This window comes from Phaenicophaeus curvirostris, chromosome 11 (genome assembly GCF_032191515.1).
Source record: "Phaenicophaeus curvirostris isolate KB17595 chromosome 11, BPBGC_Pcur_1.0, whole genome shotgun sequence".
Lineage (NCBI taxonomy): Eukaryota > Metazoa > Chordata > Aves > Cuculiformes > Cuculidae > Phaenicophaeus > Phaenicophaeus curvirostris.
Genome location: NC_091402.1, coordinates 16,156,381 through 16,172,469, shown reverse-complemented (window position 1 = coordinate 16,172,469; position 16,089 = coordinate 16,156,381). Strand labels below are relative to the sequence as shown.

The 16,089-nt window shown below is 39.3% G+C and overlaps 1 protein-coding gene across 1 annotated transcript in view; it reads right to left on the bottom strand.

The window, feature by feature from the left end:
* The window catches only part of UROC1 (urocanate hydratase 1), a 38,171-nt gene that overhangs the window by 5,647 nt on the left and 16,435 nt on the right, over nt 1–16,089 (bottom strand). Inside the window, exons 9-17 of the mRNA XM_069865894.1 lie at nt 13,771–13,859; nt 13,219–13,281; nt 12,507–12,686; nt 11,925–12,022; nt 11,610–11,682; nt 10,089–10,210; nt 5,545–5,615; nt 4,422–4,520; nt 2,674–2,773 (exon numbers count right to left, since the gene is read on the bottom strand). Of these exons, the coding sequence (XP_069721995.1) occupies nt 2,674–2,773; nt 4,422–4,520; nt 5,545–5,615; nt 10,089–10,210; nt 11,610–11,682; nt 11,925–12,022; nt 12,507–12,686; nt 13,219–13,281; nt 13,771–13,859 (895 nt within the window). The remainder of the gene's footprint in view (nt 1–2,673; nt 2,774–4,421; nt 4,521–5,544; nt 5,616–10,088; nt 10,211–11,609; nt 11,683–11,924; nt 12,023–12,506; nt 12,687–13,218; nt 13,282–13,770; nt 13,860–16,089) is intronic.

Here is a 16,089-nt window from a genome sequence, read left to right as displayed (position 1 = left end):
TAGAGATTTTCCTCCCATTCCTTGCCCCTACACTGGAGGAAGCAAATGCCAGCTTCCCAGCTGTAGTTTGTGAGGACTCTGGTGCTTTCTGCATTTGTGATCCAATTCAAGCAGTTGAAGAACCTACCACTCGTGAGCTGAGAGATACCTCGCAAGGGTGGAGAGAAATACAGTCCTCTCCTTGAGGATGCCTCAAGTCATGGAAAAACAAGCTGGACACATCCATGTGGAGGGTTTCAAAATGGGGGGACAACTTGAAAAACTGCACAGCTTGCAGTTCTCAAAAGCCTGAAGTATTTTACAATCAGACTGCAGAGTTAATTCAGCCCTGTGAAGAAAGTCACTCTGAAGCTAAGGAGCTGCATTTTGGGAACACAGTTGGGACAAAAGTGCTATTAGCCCTGATTCTCTGGACATGGTGGAATTTTACCCTGACTATGAACTGCTAAAATCTTATGAGAGGGGTTTTTTTTTAAAAAAAAAGAAAAAAAGAACATGAAGAAAAATAAGTTAGCAGACAAATGTTATTTGAGTAATGTCAGATATATTGCCACTGAAATAGTCACTAGAATTTTGTATGTTCACTATAATTTGTGCTAAAGGATATAACCAGAGAGATGAAAAGAGGGTAACAGTAAAATTTACTGAAATCATTTGCCCAGATTTAATTCAGGACAGATTTAATAGATCACTAGCTATGCTTTTAACAGGAAAAAACAAAACAGCAAAATCCCCACCAGCCAGCCACATTTGCAGACCCACAGTTGTTACACATCTGATGGAAAAATGAGTTTACTTGAGCACTAATCTATGTAAAACCCTGTCAAAAGCCTCATTATGGCATTTCTTATCTGGCATTATGTCACTTTAATAGCCCAATTATCATAATTACAGTGCTGTCAAGAGGGAATGGGAGAGATAAAACCCCCCATATTCTAAAAATGTACAGATTTTCTCCTCGGCCACGAGCATGGAAAGAGTGGAGGTCGGACAAGGAGCACGGCAAGTGGACTAACAATGTAATAACGTGCTGCTCCTTGGCTAAGATAAAAGCCAGTAAGTGGGCAAATATCTGTGCTGACCTACACTCTGCCAAGCAGCAACGACCCATTTTTGCCAAGGATCAGGCTGAGGTACTTACTGTAAGACAAAATAAAACAGAGAAACACTCTAGCACACACCTCTCATGTGCTAGAGAGGAGACAATCACAACTGAACCAGCACAAATGTGGTGTTAAAACAAAGGGAAAGAAGGGAGAGGGGAAGACCTAAAATGTTCTTTTATTACCTCCAGAGGCTCATCTGGTAAAACAGAGCTAGACCTGCTTTCAAAGACCAGTGAAATCAGCAGTCAACAGGCTTTAGATAAGCCCTTGGAGAAGGCCAATGGTTCATGCAAATCACAAAATGCAAAGAAAAAAAACATAGCAGGATGAGCAATGGGGTTTCACAAGTCCTGTCTATTGTCCACTTCTGAGGGAATTGCCTGAGATTTACTCATATTGTTAAGCCCTTTGGTGAAGAAATTACTTTGGATTGCTGTTCTGTATGCAGCTGCACCATTTCTCACAGCTTGTCAGAACCAAACATTATTCAAGGCTTCTATTCATCTGGCCTATTAGACCTACCAAACGTAAAAAGTGTTGAAGTGGACTAATAGACAGCTAAAAGCCTCAATTCACCAGGAAACCCAGTTGAGATAGCAGGGAACTTTTCTCCTTGAAATTGAGCCATAATTTGGTTCTATTATGAATTCCCATAATGGAAGTAATTCAATATGCTCAGCACCTTAATCATAATTTCCCCTTCTACAGCATCTTGTAACCTCCAGCCTCAAGCCACTTTGATTGGTCATTCATGAAATGCAGATACACTACTGAGATAAAGCTATTATAATGATTTCTTCTTTATGGATGGAAAATTGAGGAATATTTAGGTTAAAAATTACTTAGTAATTCACTCATTTTTTTCAGGCCTCCAATCCAGTATTTCCTGGGTTTATTTTTCTAAAGAACCATTTCATGAACTTAAAAGCAGAGTCTGGTTAGCTCAGGTCAAGTGTGCAAAATTAGAGGCTCCTTTTGTATAGCAAACCTACATGATTTGCCCACAGTCACACTATGAGCCAGCAACAAGTCTTGGAGTCTAATCCATGATGCTTGACTTCCATTCTTATGCTTTTACTATCAAAGTGTGTTTCCTCATGACCAGAAAAATTCCATTCAGAAACTCCAGGCTGTCTTCTTGAGCCCTCAGACAGTGAAATGAACACATGGATCATTTTGCTTTAAGCAAAATACTATTATAGACCTGAATTTGATCTTGTGGAATCCAAGAAAATATGACTGTAATTCTGCTCAGATGACCTCTTTGAAACAGCGAGGTGCAAAATTAATACCAAACAGAAGATATAATCCCCTCCATTTATATCAGGTAAATCTGATGCATCTTCATTGAATTTTCAGCATTTTTCTAGACCTCTCCTATTTAACTAGCTCCACATTCATGTCTACCATTATTATATCCCATAAAGCTTCTCAGGAAATCTGGTTAATTTGGATTAAAGGGTTAAACAAAACCGTTTAAAAGCACTGCAGGAAAAATAAAACATTTTATCTTTTAAAGTAATTTCCATGTTTGCCCAGACAGATAAGCCTCAGCTGCTTTGCTGACCTGCGCAAAAGGCTGATCCATCATAAATGTTTGACGTTTCTCTGTAAGGACTATCAGTCCCACTCACATCATGATGATCTCGACTGAGGACTACTGGAGCCTGCAAAAAGCCAAGGAAAAGACAATGGAATCCTTCATGGATTGTTAGTGCTACCAAGGATCATCATTTGCTGAATTCACTTCTGTCCTAAGTCATTTCAAACCTCTGCTTTGTCCCCTCTTCTAAACCCCCTGAAACACTTTGCCTGCTATTATTCATTATAAAGCAGTTGTTCACATACTGTCATGAGGGCCATCAATCTTTTCATAACTAAGAACAAAAGCTTCCTTTTATGACAACAGCATCCACAAAGGAAGGCAGGAAAAAGAGGGGAAGCAGTGTGGTTTTGTCATCTGAGCACTTCTTTGCTGAAATTGCAAAGATGTTTCAGTATGCAAAAATCTTCATTCAAAAATAGTTTGTTTGCTGTTGAAAATGAAAGCTAACAGTAAGAATTTTTAATGCTTTCATTCTTTCAAAGACTTCAAGACTAAAAAGAGGTTAACATTGAAAATCAGTGATTTCATATAGCTCAAACAAGTCCATTTTTGATCTGGAATTTAATCGACAGTATGAATCTACATCAGCTTGCAGGTCTTCCTTATCTTTTGCCACGTGGTCTGGAATTAGCTGGCCAGCTTATGCTGGCAGTGATTTAGAAAACCATTGAAAGCAGGGAGGAGCACCCAGCTTGCGACGTGGGGAATGGAGTTTTTCAGAAACAAAATACACGCAACAAGATCTGAGGGGCCTGGGAGTCTGACCTTGTCAGTCATTGCTCCAAGGATGTGTTCTGCCTGGTCAGATTTATTTTTCACGACTAGCTTGCAGTGACGTTCGTTTTGAATCCTGAGGTCAACAGCATTTGAAATATTTTAAGAGTAACAAAACCCAGACCTTTCCTAGCTAGGATCTATTCTAAGTTTTACTTGAGTTTGACCCCTTAAAAAGGGTAATTGTAACTCAGCTATAAAAGAAATGGAGGTAAAGACGCCTTGATCTGATGCTGCAATACACGTAGTAATGGGCATAATTACTGTTTGGTGCCTTCAGGATTTTAGGCCCCCAGGACGTCACATTGTACACTTATCTACAATACTCATTAAGAACTTAGAAAATCCCTATGCAATCTTAACCATAGTGTGTACTTTTACTATCACCACCTATACAGTCAGCGGGATTTTACTCAGATGAGTAAGATGTTACTCATTATGCACTGGAGTGGCAACGTCAAGCTTAACAATTTCTGCTTTCACAAATGCAATGCAAATGAAAGTTGACTGCAGAGCTGGCTGTAGCCATAATACAGCTGAAAGTGAGGGACAGAGCGTAAGAAGCACTGGGCAGCGGCATGGTCTTTTGCTACTTTTAATGTTTGGGGCACTGCTAAGGAGTTACAGTCCCTGCCTTGTGTTCTCAGCAAATCACAGCACCATACATTGCACTTGTAGATGCCTGAGCAGAAAATAAGGCCAATTCCCACCAATAAAAAAAAAGGTAGATTATTTCAGAGAGTTTCTAAACCTGTCTCTCCTATTACACAGCACAATACTGGTGTCAGAGATGAGGACTGAGCATTAACGCTAATAGAATATTGGCCTTATGTAAATGGCAGGCACTTCTGTTCTCACTGGTTGAAGCTTTCTCCCTTCCTACCTGCTCAGATGTTAAACAATTACCAGACCATACCAAGACAAAAAAGACAAACCTTAATCCTTCCTTCAGAAATCGCTCGATTAATAGCCACAGCTATGGACACACGACCCCTCTGATCAGAATATAGGATTCTAGCTTGAGAGCCAACAACCTGGAAAATAAAAATGCCAGAGTGATAAGGTCCTCTGTGCAACTGGCTTATCTTCAGGCTCCAGATAAATGGAGTCACAAGAATGACCCCTTCTGCAGGGGAAAGTGCAAATTATTTCTTCATCAACATTCTGCTTCCAAAAAAAAAAAAAAAGAAGAAATTAAAATCCTTCTTTGAACTGAGTTTTATCTGCACTCACACAATCAGCGAGATGTATTTCTGTATTCAGCTGCTACTGTCCAATAAATCCCACTTTTTAAATCAAGACTATAATCCTCCTATCAACAAATCCCTTATTGGCAGCTGAGAAACAGATGTTTGGAACTGGTGATGGTGGACTAGAAGAGAAGACAAACATGGAGACAAAGAATGGCAAAGAACATCTGTCCTGCTCAGCTACACACCTCACCAGCTTTTACCCCACAAACCAGTCTGTCTTCCAGATGAGGAGAGCACGAGCCCTCACCTCAGTGCTACAGGTTAGCTTCACAACAAGAGCCTGCCCTGAAAGCAAAACAAAGGATGCTGGCATTCTGCTTTCCACAAGGCAAAAGGAGAGTAGTTCCTTGGCCTCATCACCTCTTTTGAAAAGGATACTGGGAACTGCAGGCACGAAGAGGTTGGCCAAAGCAACAACGACTAGTAGCCTAACAAAAAAAAAAAGTAGTTACAAATTTGATTTTGATAGGAACGGTTGGACTCGATGATCTGGTGGGTCTCTTCCAACCTGGTTATTCTATGATTCTATGAAATGAGGGGGGTGGCAAGTCGTTGGCTTTTTTCATCGCAGATATAAGACTAGATATTGCTGGATTACTTGAACATTTCCAGATGCGGAAGCAAAAGGAAAGAACTGCTTCAGCTCACTCTAAAACTCTGCCTTAGAGAGAGGTTTAAGTTATCAGCCCTGGGAGTTATAGCCAGTGTTTACATTCATGCCCATTCCTGCTTTTCACTCCAACATTCAAAAACTGCGTTCTGGATCTGGAGTGGTCACATGTGCTGAAGGAGGTTGTGTACTTACCAAGCTGTGCCTGCCAGCTTCCCGAATCCAGCGGATGTTATCATGGTACTGCTGCTTCACAGATGTGCTTACTTGCAAGAGAAAGCAAGAAAAAAGAAGAGGTTTAGAAAATGAATGCAATACGGTCTAAATTTAATTTAATTCATCTGCCGGCACTAGAAAGTCAGATTCTACTCTCAGATACAAGCACGCATATAGGAAACACTATACAAAATATTCTGTGCAGCTGATGCAGTAATTGGTATCATATATTTAGAAGACTAGTGCTCTGAAACATTATGACATTGCCTAGGAAGCAGCTGGAGTTATAGCTCCTATTCAGATCTTCAGCAAACTAAATTAAATCTTGAAATATAGGTTACATTTACTGCTCATTTTTGTTCACCTGGCTTCGTGCCTGCTAAACACCCAATCTCTTGCCAAGACTTTGCTTAATTAGTTGTTTTAGCAAACTCCATGACATTGGGTACAACAGTCCAGTCTTGCATCAGGTAATAAATAACTCCTTTGAGTCAGACAGCAGAAATTCTCAAAAGCCGTTGGCAACACATACTTGAGGATAAGTTACACCAATGCTGGGATATAGATTTATAGCACAGCAGTTGCTCTGTACTAAACGGCCCACGTGAATGTTTTTATCCCAAGATAAAGCTGAGGCCTCTTATCCTACAAACTGAGGTACATTATCTTGCATTACTATGGAGCTCAAGCTGCACAGCAAAACTTATTATGGACTAGCTACTTTATGTGTAGATTCATCCTACACTTTGTTTAGACACATATGTTATCCAAGAAGAAAATTATAGATAATGGTTTTATATCCTCCAGCTTCTCCTCTCATTTATATCTCTGTCATTCCATCTCAATCAGCCAAACCAAAGAGAATTAAGAATAAAGATACTTGAAGTGAAACACAGTGAAATATGGCATGGATCAGTCAGATATGTGGCAACCTCCAGTACAATCATCTCTCTCCAGGCACAGCACCAGCAAGTGTGTACCAAAAGGGAGAGGGAATATAGAATGGGTTTTTACAGTTATGCCTTTCCAAGCAGGCTAAGAGTGAGCTCAGATGAGGTTACAATGACTGAAGAAGTTGCTGCCTGTAGGCTCTATCATCTAACCTACATCACATTGACTTATCCCAAGAGACATTATCACCTACAAGGGCTCAGCTGACATGTGGGAACATGCTAAGCTACAGTGACTTGCTTATGCATTAGACCTTCAAGTTATAATCATTTCTGCAGATGCCAAGATAGGATATTACTCATCACTTTACAGCTCTCTCCCACTTTCAAGTCAAATTATAATGTACTTACAACTTCATAGAATAACAGATTGGAAGGGACCTCAAGAATCATCTGGTCCAACCTTTCTTGGCAAAAGCACAGTCCAGATAAAGTGGCCTAGCATCCTATCCAGCTGAATTTTAAATCTGCAACTTATGTTTGAAAGTTAGTCAAACTGGAACAACTGCACACTGCTAACTTCAAATTGTCCCTGGTAAGTGAAGAGGGAGGGTTTAAGGCTGTTGTCTTTCCATAGGCAATATGTCAGCAGCTATGCATAATAAAACTAGAAAACAGAAAGAGGAAAAGAAAAAAGAATCATATCTAATCCAGGTTAGCACATCGTTAAATCAAATGTAAAACATGCTCATTCCTAAAGAGTCAGGCCTTCCATACAGAGAGTTTTAATGATCCTAAAAAGACCTGTCAGTGCTTTAGGGATTGTCGCCATGTGACAGCTTCTAAATTCTGCAATGAGGATTAACATGTCATCTCTTAGCTTCACAGGGAGTGAAAGATGAAACATCTGCTGGTGCTATCCTAGGAGGACTGTGCTGCCGTTCATAAGCTTTATGGAAGCATCATTTGGAAGGTAACAGGTAGTATTCACTTAGGTTATTACAGATACTTAATGAGAGCCAGCTCCAATAAACAGTCATATTCTCTGCTCTTAACTGTGGTGTGTCCAAAGGGGATTTCATCTGTTATCCCTGAGGAAGTACAAGAATCCTCCATTCTATTTAGCCTTACTTCCTGCAAATGAAGAAACTTACCACTTTTTCTAGGAAGACTTTAATTTTAGATTAACTTCATGTGTGTAAGTTGCTAAACTACAGCCCCACTTCCCCACCTCAGCAGGGATATGTTTTGAAGAAAAGGAAGCTACTGTGTTGCTTCTGGTATTTCATTGGCCTTCATACTTGTTTAGGGTTTAAAATATTCTAGAAAGTATTGTCTGCCCAGAGGAATAATCCTCATCAACACAGAGATTGACTACTTTTGCTCCTGGAAGATTTGTATTGCTGTTATGCTTCAGCTTAGCCTTCAAACTACATGGAGGTGTCAATCCAAGTTACACTCCAATGATCAGGGGTGCATCTCTGGTGCAAAGGCTAAAATTAAAAGCTTGAGTTCCTCAGGAGGGAAGAAAACAATAAAACTACATAGAACTTCTTCCATGGTTTGTGAGGTTTAAGCACAAAACTTCACCTCCACAAAAGGAGAAGAATCTTTAACATTGGACTCAAGGCCAGGTCAAAACTTTAGATTTGGAATGCAACAGTCTTCAGCTCTATGTTTTCATTTAGCCATCATAACAGATTCTTTTCTAAAGTACAAAAGGTAGGTTCAGATTTTAGATGTATATATGTGTGATGATATCCAGAGCCTGGAACTTGGTCCAAGCCCAGGTCCCATAGGCAGTGGACAGCAAGTGGAATATTCGAGAACATGAATCCACAAATAGCTGTTTTCTGGCCAAATCATGTTTTAATTCCTCTTTGAAATCCATTTCCCATGGTCCAGCTAAATTCAACAGCAAATCCAATAGCAGCCTTATCCTTAAGCCTGCTTTCACCTGTTGGTATTTTTTAAATGTCACTTTACACTTAAGTTAAGAATATCATGCAAGAGTTCAATGCTTTTTGCCTGTGGAAGAGAATTCTCTGCACAGTGTCACATTGCCATCTATATAAACACCCACATACTATTCTATACAGTAACAGATTAATTTCCTAGTCTTGCAATGCAAAACATCCAAAGGTCATGCATCAGTTCAAATCTTGAGAGAACATGACTGGAGATTGCAGTACGTGGCAGAAAAAAATACTGCCAATCTTTGAAGATAGATCCAACACTAGTATTGAATTTCAGCCTCACTTCAATTAAACTGAGGGATTAGGTTTAAAAACGTGCAAAAAATTTCAATATCCATAGAACAAATGAGGCACTTCTGGTCCATTGCATTAAAAGCACCTCATGCCCCAGTGCTATTTCTTTAATACGACTCCTAAAGAAAGTTTAAGAGAATAGGCAGAGCTAAGGACCTTGCAGGGTCAGACCCACTCTTATTAATAATTCACCTCTTGGAAGGAAGTGGAAGCTGGATACCAGCCTTACATTACAGAGAGACAAAAATAGTTTTGTTTCAAATGAAAGATGTATCTGAATGTGATATGTCCTTTTCAGAAATACTGCCCTCACTATCTATTTAAGGTTAAACTGTTCCAGAACAAAGAGGAGAGCATTCAAAATCTTCACACTTCTGTTCATATTTCAATTACGTCTTTCATGAAAGATGCAACAGATATTTCCATATTACCAGATACAAATGTTATGCTCTCCTCCTAAAAAATATGCTTTGCATTTGTGATCTTTTTTCTTCTGATCCCTTTCTTGATTCCCAAAAGCATCAAGCTCCACTCCCTCGAAACAAAAGAGCTGAGGACTTCAGTGCTAGAGGACAAAGTCACTTAAGTGTGAGTCTGCTGACCAGCTACTGTAAAAGCAGAGAAAGAAAGGGAAAGCAGCAGGGTCCTCCACTGCAGCCTGGGAGGTCAGGATTCATGTTAGCTGACACAAAATAAGCTTTGTCTCAGTTCCTGTTCATAAGCAGGGGATAACAGCACTAGTCCACTTTCAGGGATATGCAAAAGGAAAAGATAGTTTAATTCGTAGATTCTAGAGTAGCATACAGAGCTATGCAGATATCCCAGATTAGTTCCACCTGTGAGTAGAAACAGCTGTCAGTTTATTAACAGATGACAATAAAAGATCTCAAAATTGTAATCACAAATGAATGACACTGGATGGAGCACCACACCCATGAAAAATGAGTTGCTGCTAGCTAGCCTCTATAAAAACTACCCTAGACTCCCATGCCTCATCCACCTGTGAGATGGTGCAGAGCAGTTTGTGTCTCTTAAAAGTGTTTTGGAGACCTACTGATGAAAGATACTGTTTGCCTTAAAGTTTCAAGGTGATGAAGTGAAGAAAAATCTGTAAGAAATGAAATGCTCTTAGCCAAAATTGCATCAATAGCTTTGGGATCAATAACCTCTTTATAAGGTGTTTTTATATTTTACCTACTGGTTACAGTCCTTGTAAGAGTTTGGAGTGAGGTTTCCTGCCCCTGTGGAACAGGCAAAGGAGTGCTTTCTACAGTTTCAGCCAAAAACTATGACACATTGTACTACTCAGTTTTCTTTTCCACTCAAAAGAACCCCCAGTACGGGGTATGGGATGGTGTCTTACCTCCCTGACGTATAGAGTCTTCCAGCACAGACATGGCAATTGAGTCAGTGGTAGCAAGATCCTGTGGGTCACCTGAGGTACAAACCCAGCGGAATGGCCCAAATCCCAGGGAAAAAATGTCCCTGGGAAGAGAACATGTTTCATTAAGAGATAGTTGAAATTCTTTCCTTATTTATCCTGGCTGCTAGCAGTGCTTTTCTTTCATTAGCCTGGGACAGAAGAATTTGAAACATTTTCAATGAACTAAGCTAAACAGAAGCATCAAGGACCATTAATTGAGAAATTAAACAGTGCTGTTTCATGTAGCCATTGACTGGTATATAAAAATACAATCGGGCTAGAATTTTGGTTGGAATGTTGGCCAGTTCAATCAAACCAGAACATCTTCATGTGAATTGCAATTTTTCTTTCATTTCATCAAATACACTCTCCCTGCTGTCTGGTCTTTTCACCCTTAACCCAGGCTAACTCTGAATGCATCTACACTATGAGACAAGTGTCGGTTCTGAACAAGTGCTGGAGTCCAGACTCATTCACTGTCCACACACAACAGTAAAACATGCTTGAGTTGAGTTCCAGAGGAAGGCATCTAATCTGGTTGATACCTTAATGTTCAGGCTTTTTTTCCACATGATATAGGCAAGCTAAGCATGAGTCAGAGGCAAAAGGCGTTGGAACACTCAGTCCCTCAACAGATCTCCTGAGCTCAGCTTTTCGACAAGCAGCCTGCACAGCTTGGGTAAAAAGGTATAGTTGGAGATACAGGTAGAAGAGTGTCCTATTGCAGACGTGCATTTAACCTTGGTGTAGACAGAGACTTCAATGATTTGGAATTGAACTCTATTGCTCTGAAGAGACAAGGTCTTAATTTACAGCACCTAGAAGTGAAGCTGCATATAGTTACAGTTTGAGGCTGTGACTTGGCTATTCTCTTGAGCAGAACTGCTTCACGAAAATTGATGCAAAAGAGAAAATGTAGCTATTCACATATAGAAGTGAAGTATTTTGATTTGGCAATGTTTTAGCTTGCTGTTCACACATCTGGTGTCTGCTTTCATAAGACCTTTTAATCCTAATAAGGATAAAGCCTTACATTACATTATCAAGACGCGCTGTGCCTTTCAGGACAAAGCATCAGCAAAACCTCTGCTGTCAGAGTTTGCTTATGTTGATCAAATACAACATGTCCCTCCAGGCATAGCTCTTCTTTTCCCCCCCATACGGAAGAAAATGCAAGGAGTAACTCTAAGGAAACCAATAGAAAACATGAGCATGATGCTTAGCGCCAACAGGACATCTTCCTAAGCCACACTGGGCGTCATTCCAGAGTGGAATAAAATAAGACTAACTCTGACATAACACCTGTAAGGTCTATTTTCCAACTGCTACCTTTGGCTCCTTTTCATCATTTATACTGCACTGCAAGATCTGCATTACGTGGATTCTCTATATTACTCTCTCCCTAAACAGAGAGAGTCACAAGGCACTAGAGTGCTCTATTTCAAGCTCTCCCCAACATACCCCATGATGTGCTGAACATAGGAAGGATATCGAAATTCTGTTTTATTGGCTCCTTTTTTCTCGACATCAGCACCTACAAAAGAATTTTAATAGTCAGTGACTTGATGAAGAAAAACTATAAAATGTAAGCTGCACCTGGGTTGCCATGAAGGCTCTGCCTCAGCCACAGAGAAGGTAAGGGGTCTCGGAGAACCAGAGAGAGACAGAAGAATCAGCATAACACAGTGGTCAACCATATCTTACCAAAACATACCGCTAGGAAGATGCATGCATGATTGTCCCTGTTTTCACCTAAGAACTCCAGGATCTACTCACCAGCTCTTTGAGCTTCCAATAGAAAAGCATTGCCATAATCCCAAAAAAACATGCCCTTATCAGCTAGTCTGTTAATTGCAGTCACGTGTCTTCTCAGACTGAAATAAAGTATCAAAAAATAATATCATGAACTCACTAAAGGCATGGGAGAAGGGAGAGACAGACAGAAACTGAAAGACCACGGAGAAAATCACACAAGCATGGTGAGTTAGATGGAATTTCTGGGTTATCATTTGGGTTTTTATGCTATAGTCAGTGAAGCTAAACCAACTGGCAAACCACATGGAATTGTGGTTATCGTTCCAGATTTTTAAGATTTAGGTATTTAGAAAAGAAATCATTACTGTTCAGATCTTTGGTCTTATACACTATGAGACTAATCCTAAAATGACAAGCGATGACTGCCTGATTCTGAGTGACATTCATGTTACGTACAAAGATGGGAGTTATTAGTGCTGTAGCTCTATCCCAGATTTCTATGGCAATAAAGAACAGAAACTTCTTGTGAGAAAAACAAAGATCTGATCACTTGCAGAGCAATTCAACTTGAAAGTTAAAAACAGGTATCACCAAAACATCTACCTTTCTTGTACCAGGGTACGGAACTTCCCAGGATTGGTGGAAAGGAGCTGCTTTGCTTCCTCAAAGCCAACCTGTACTGGATAGTATCCTCCGCTGAATGGGTTATGACATGAAGTTTGGTCAGACCCCAGATCAACTAGCAGCTCTCCTGTTGTGTCCAACTCGTATACCAGCCTCTCCCTGAGGAATACAACGAGGGGAATACAAAAAATAAAGTGTTTGAACAGAAGCTGTGATTTTGCATTCTAGCTCCCCTTTCAGCTGAGCTTCTTCCATCCCAAGATGTTGTTTATCAAAGTACGCCCTTGGCAGGTTAAGTCTCTTTTTTTTTTTTTTTTTAGCAGTCAGGTAGTGGGAAGCGATGGTGATAAAGGTTTAGGTGCAACTTTTATACTTCACCTTTACCTGTTCAGGAATACTGGTAGAGTCAAATACCAGTATGACATACTAGTCTTACTGGTCAGTCTCAGCCCTTGGTATTTCTCAGGGATTTCTTTTCCATAAAGAATGGATAAGGTGCATGGGAAGGAACCAGGAAATGGAATACACAGATGAAGACCTCTCTTTTTACAATACAGCTTTCCATGAGTATCTGGAGTAATTAACATGGCACTAGGTTTAATACCTCTTCTCATCCAAGTTTAGGAATTAATTCCAGGCTGACCTACAAGCAAGAGTATTAATATATTCATTTTACAGACATATTACTTACCATAGGTCTACCACATTCCCATGGTAACCCAAGCTAAGGGCAATTTTATTCTTTCTTGCATCTCTGGAATAAATTAAAAAGATTGTTTGAAGAAAATGCACCTCATATAATTCCATCTTGCAATGTACTAATCACACATAGTCAAACCAAGCAATAATTCTATATGTGGTTTCCAGGACTTGTCTAGGCAACAGATCTTTCAGCCTTTATGTAATTGTTAATCACTGGTTCCGGAAAGCTCCAAGAGCGATGTTTCAGGTGTAACACTATTTGTAATTGCTTTATGCATATTCATGAAACTGAATGAAGACACATTTAGCATACAGAAATGATACGAAGCATTGGTAGTTGGCATGTAGTAAGCATTGGTTGTCACTAATAATGACTGCTGCTGCTTGGAAGGATGGATTTACATTCAAAAGCCGACTTGGAAAAAGAAGAGGCATCCCTCAACATTTTCTATACGCACACTAAAATGGCACAATGCAGAAAGATACAAACGGAGGATTAGGAACGTGAGATAAACTCACAGAATTATGTTACAAGTCATACCTAAGGCGAGCAATGCAATGGTCCAGGTTGTTAGATATTTCCATCAGCCATCCCTGCTTGTGACGTTTCAAAAGCGCTGCTTCATCAACCTAAGAGAAAGAACAGAGAAATCTTAAGACTCCCATTTCTCCTATCCAGTCACTTTTACCTCCAGTTTTTCAATTAGCCTGCAATAAAGAGTAGCAACTAGGCAAAAGGAATAGCCCTTCCTTGGCCTTAAGAATATGGAGTGATTGTTCAATTACTTATTTTTTATCTCTAATTTTTATTTTAAACTCCGTTCTCTTTCACTCCAGGTTCAAGTCAAGAAAAAATACACTTTTTGACATATCACTTCCCAAAATATTTTGCAAACCAACAATCAAAATTGTACAAGAGGTAATATTTTCCACCAATTTCAATTATTCTTTTAATTTCTTTTCATCACTATATTGAAAGAAAGCCAAAATGTTCCCAATCGTTTAAAATCTGACTAGTTTATGTGAAAATAAAATTTCTATTTAATTAAGGAAGTATTTTCTTTGATCAGCTTAGAGGCAGACATTTCTGCCAGACTACCCAGGATGAAGCAATGGTTTGCTGAATAAAACTGACCCTCGCTTTTGTTCTTTGACTTCTGGTTGAAAATCTCAACCAAATATGGAAAAGAAAGAGGAACAATTTTTTTTGTCCCAGCTGGCAAATGCCTCCAAAAAATGGAATGGATCAAACCAAAACTATTTAATTCTCTCTTGTTTGAACTTTGAAGCTCTAAACAAGATCAATCCCCAATCTGTACTCTTTTCTGGGCTCAGCTCTGTGTGTGTCAGTGTGTGTATATGCATGAGACTGGGGGATAGAATACAAGTGGAGAGATAGACTCCTGAGGCTTTGGCTCAGACTCTGTATTAACAGTTCCATGTACAAACTTGCACATCATTTATATTGCAACGAGCTATAAATGGCATAAAGCAAGTGGCAAATTTATTTAAGCCAATTTTATGTGGCAGCAACAGTTTTAAACACCCAGTAGCATGTGTGTGTAAGAACACATAACCTTTTCGAGTATTTCATTAAAACATTTTTACTTGTCTATAATCCACACCCATCATTTTCATTCTATTATTTCTCATTAACAAAGTATTTATATGTAAATTAAGTAAGTTCTGTATTCAGGAGTCGCTTGAGCAGCAGGAAACCTTTTCTTTACTAATTATTCTTAGCATGAGAAACCTTCCATCATTTCTCACATCATTATAAAGACTATCCTTCCAAAACCCCAGATTATAACAGTATTGGTGTCACTGCCAATGGAATTATTCAATAAAATCAGGTGCCATGGGGGACAGCTTCTTTGGGAGTTATTTAAATCGGCACAGGAGGAAAGATATTAAACGGTCAGTATGAATTACAGGAATTGGGTTCATTTGAAGCTCAACATAACACAGATCAGATCTATTTAAATCTGTTAGCACATCCTACATATTTTATCTTCTCCCTCTCTGACAGGTTTAGTCTTTCACAGACTTGCTAGCATACTCAAGAAAACAAGCTTCATTTGAGCCACACTTTCAAAAATATGCTCATTTTTTTACTAGCATCTCAGTAGTTTAAAAAATTGCACAAACACGATGAGCTAATGTCACCTCCAATGTAACACTAGAGAGCTTAGTGCAGCTCAGAGGAGATAGTCTGGCCCTCCACACAATTATTTCATAAAATTACAATCTGCTTTGTGTCAAACGGAAAGGGTAAAAGACTTGCACCATTAATCCCTTCTGTCTGAGCTTTGGAAGCCCTGGCTGACAAAATGACATTTCTTGCACAATTCATCATTGTCATTTGCATAAATAGTTCCTTAAATAAATAATATGTACATATATATAGCTATCCACATGTGCTCCTGAGACTAATTTCCGACAAGGATCATCTCACAGGAGATAAAAACCAGGCAATATTCAGTCTCCTATACAAAATCGTCTGCAGCCGTAGAGATGAAAAGGACAAAGGACTGCTGTGAAAAGCATTCATTGGAATCTTTCCTTTGTATTCTAGCATTTGAAAGATCATGATGACAGAGTAGGAGTCTGAATAAAGATAATTTATTGAAGAATAATTTATTTAATAATATATTGAATGGATTTATTTCATCTGCAGAGATTACCTGCTGAGATCTCAAATACATGCAAAACTCAAATGCTAATAAACACACTTTTGCACCATAATTATAAAACAGATGAAACCCTAACCTTCCATGAATAAGACCGGAGTTAGCCAGAGCAGGTCAGATATACTGCATGCCACATGGGCAGCCTAACTCATTAGGTTTTGAAATTTAAT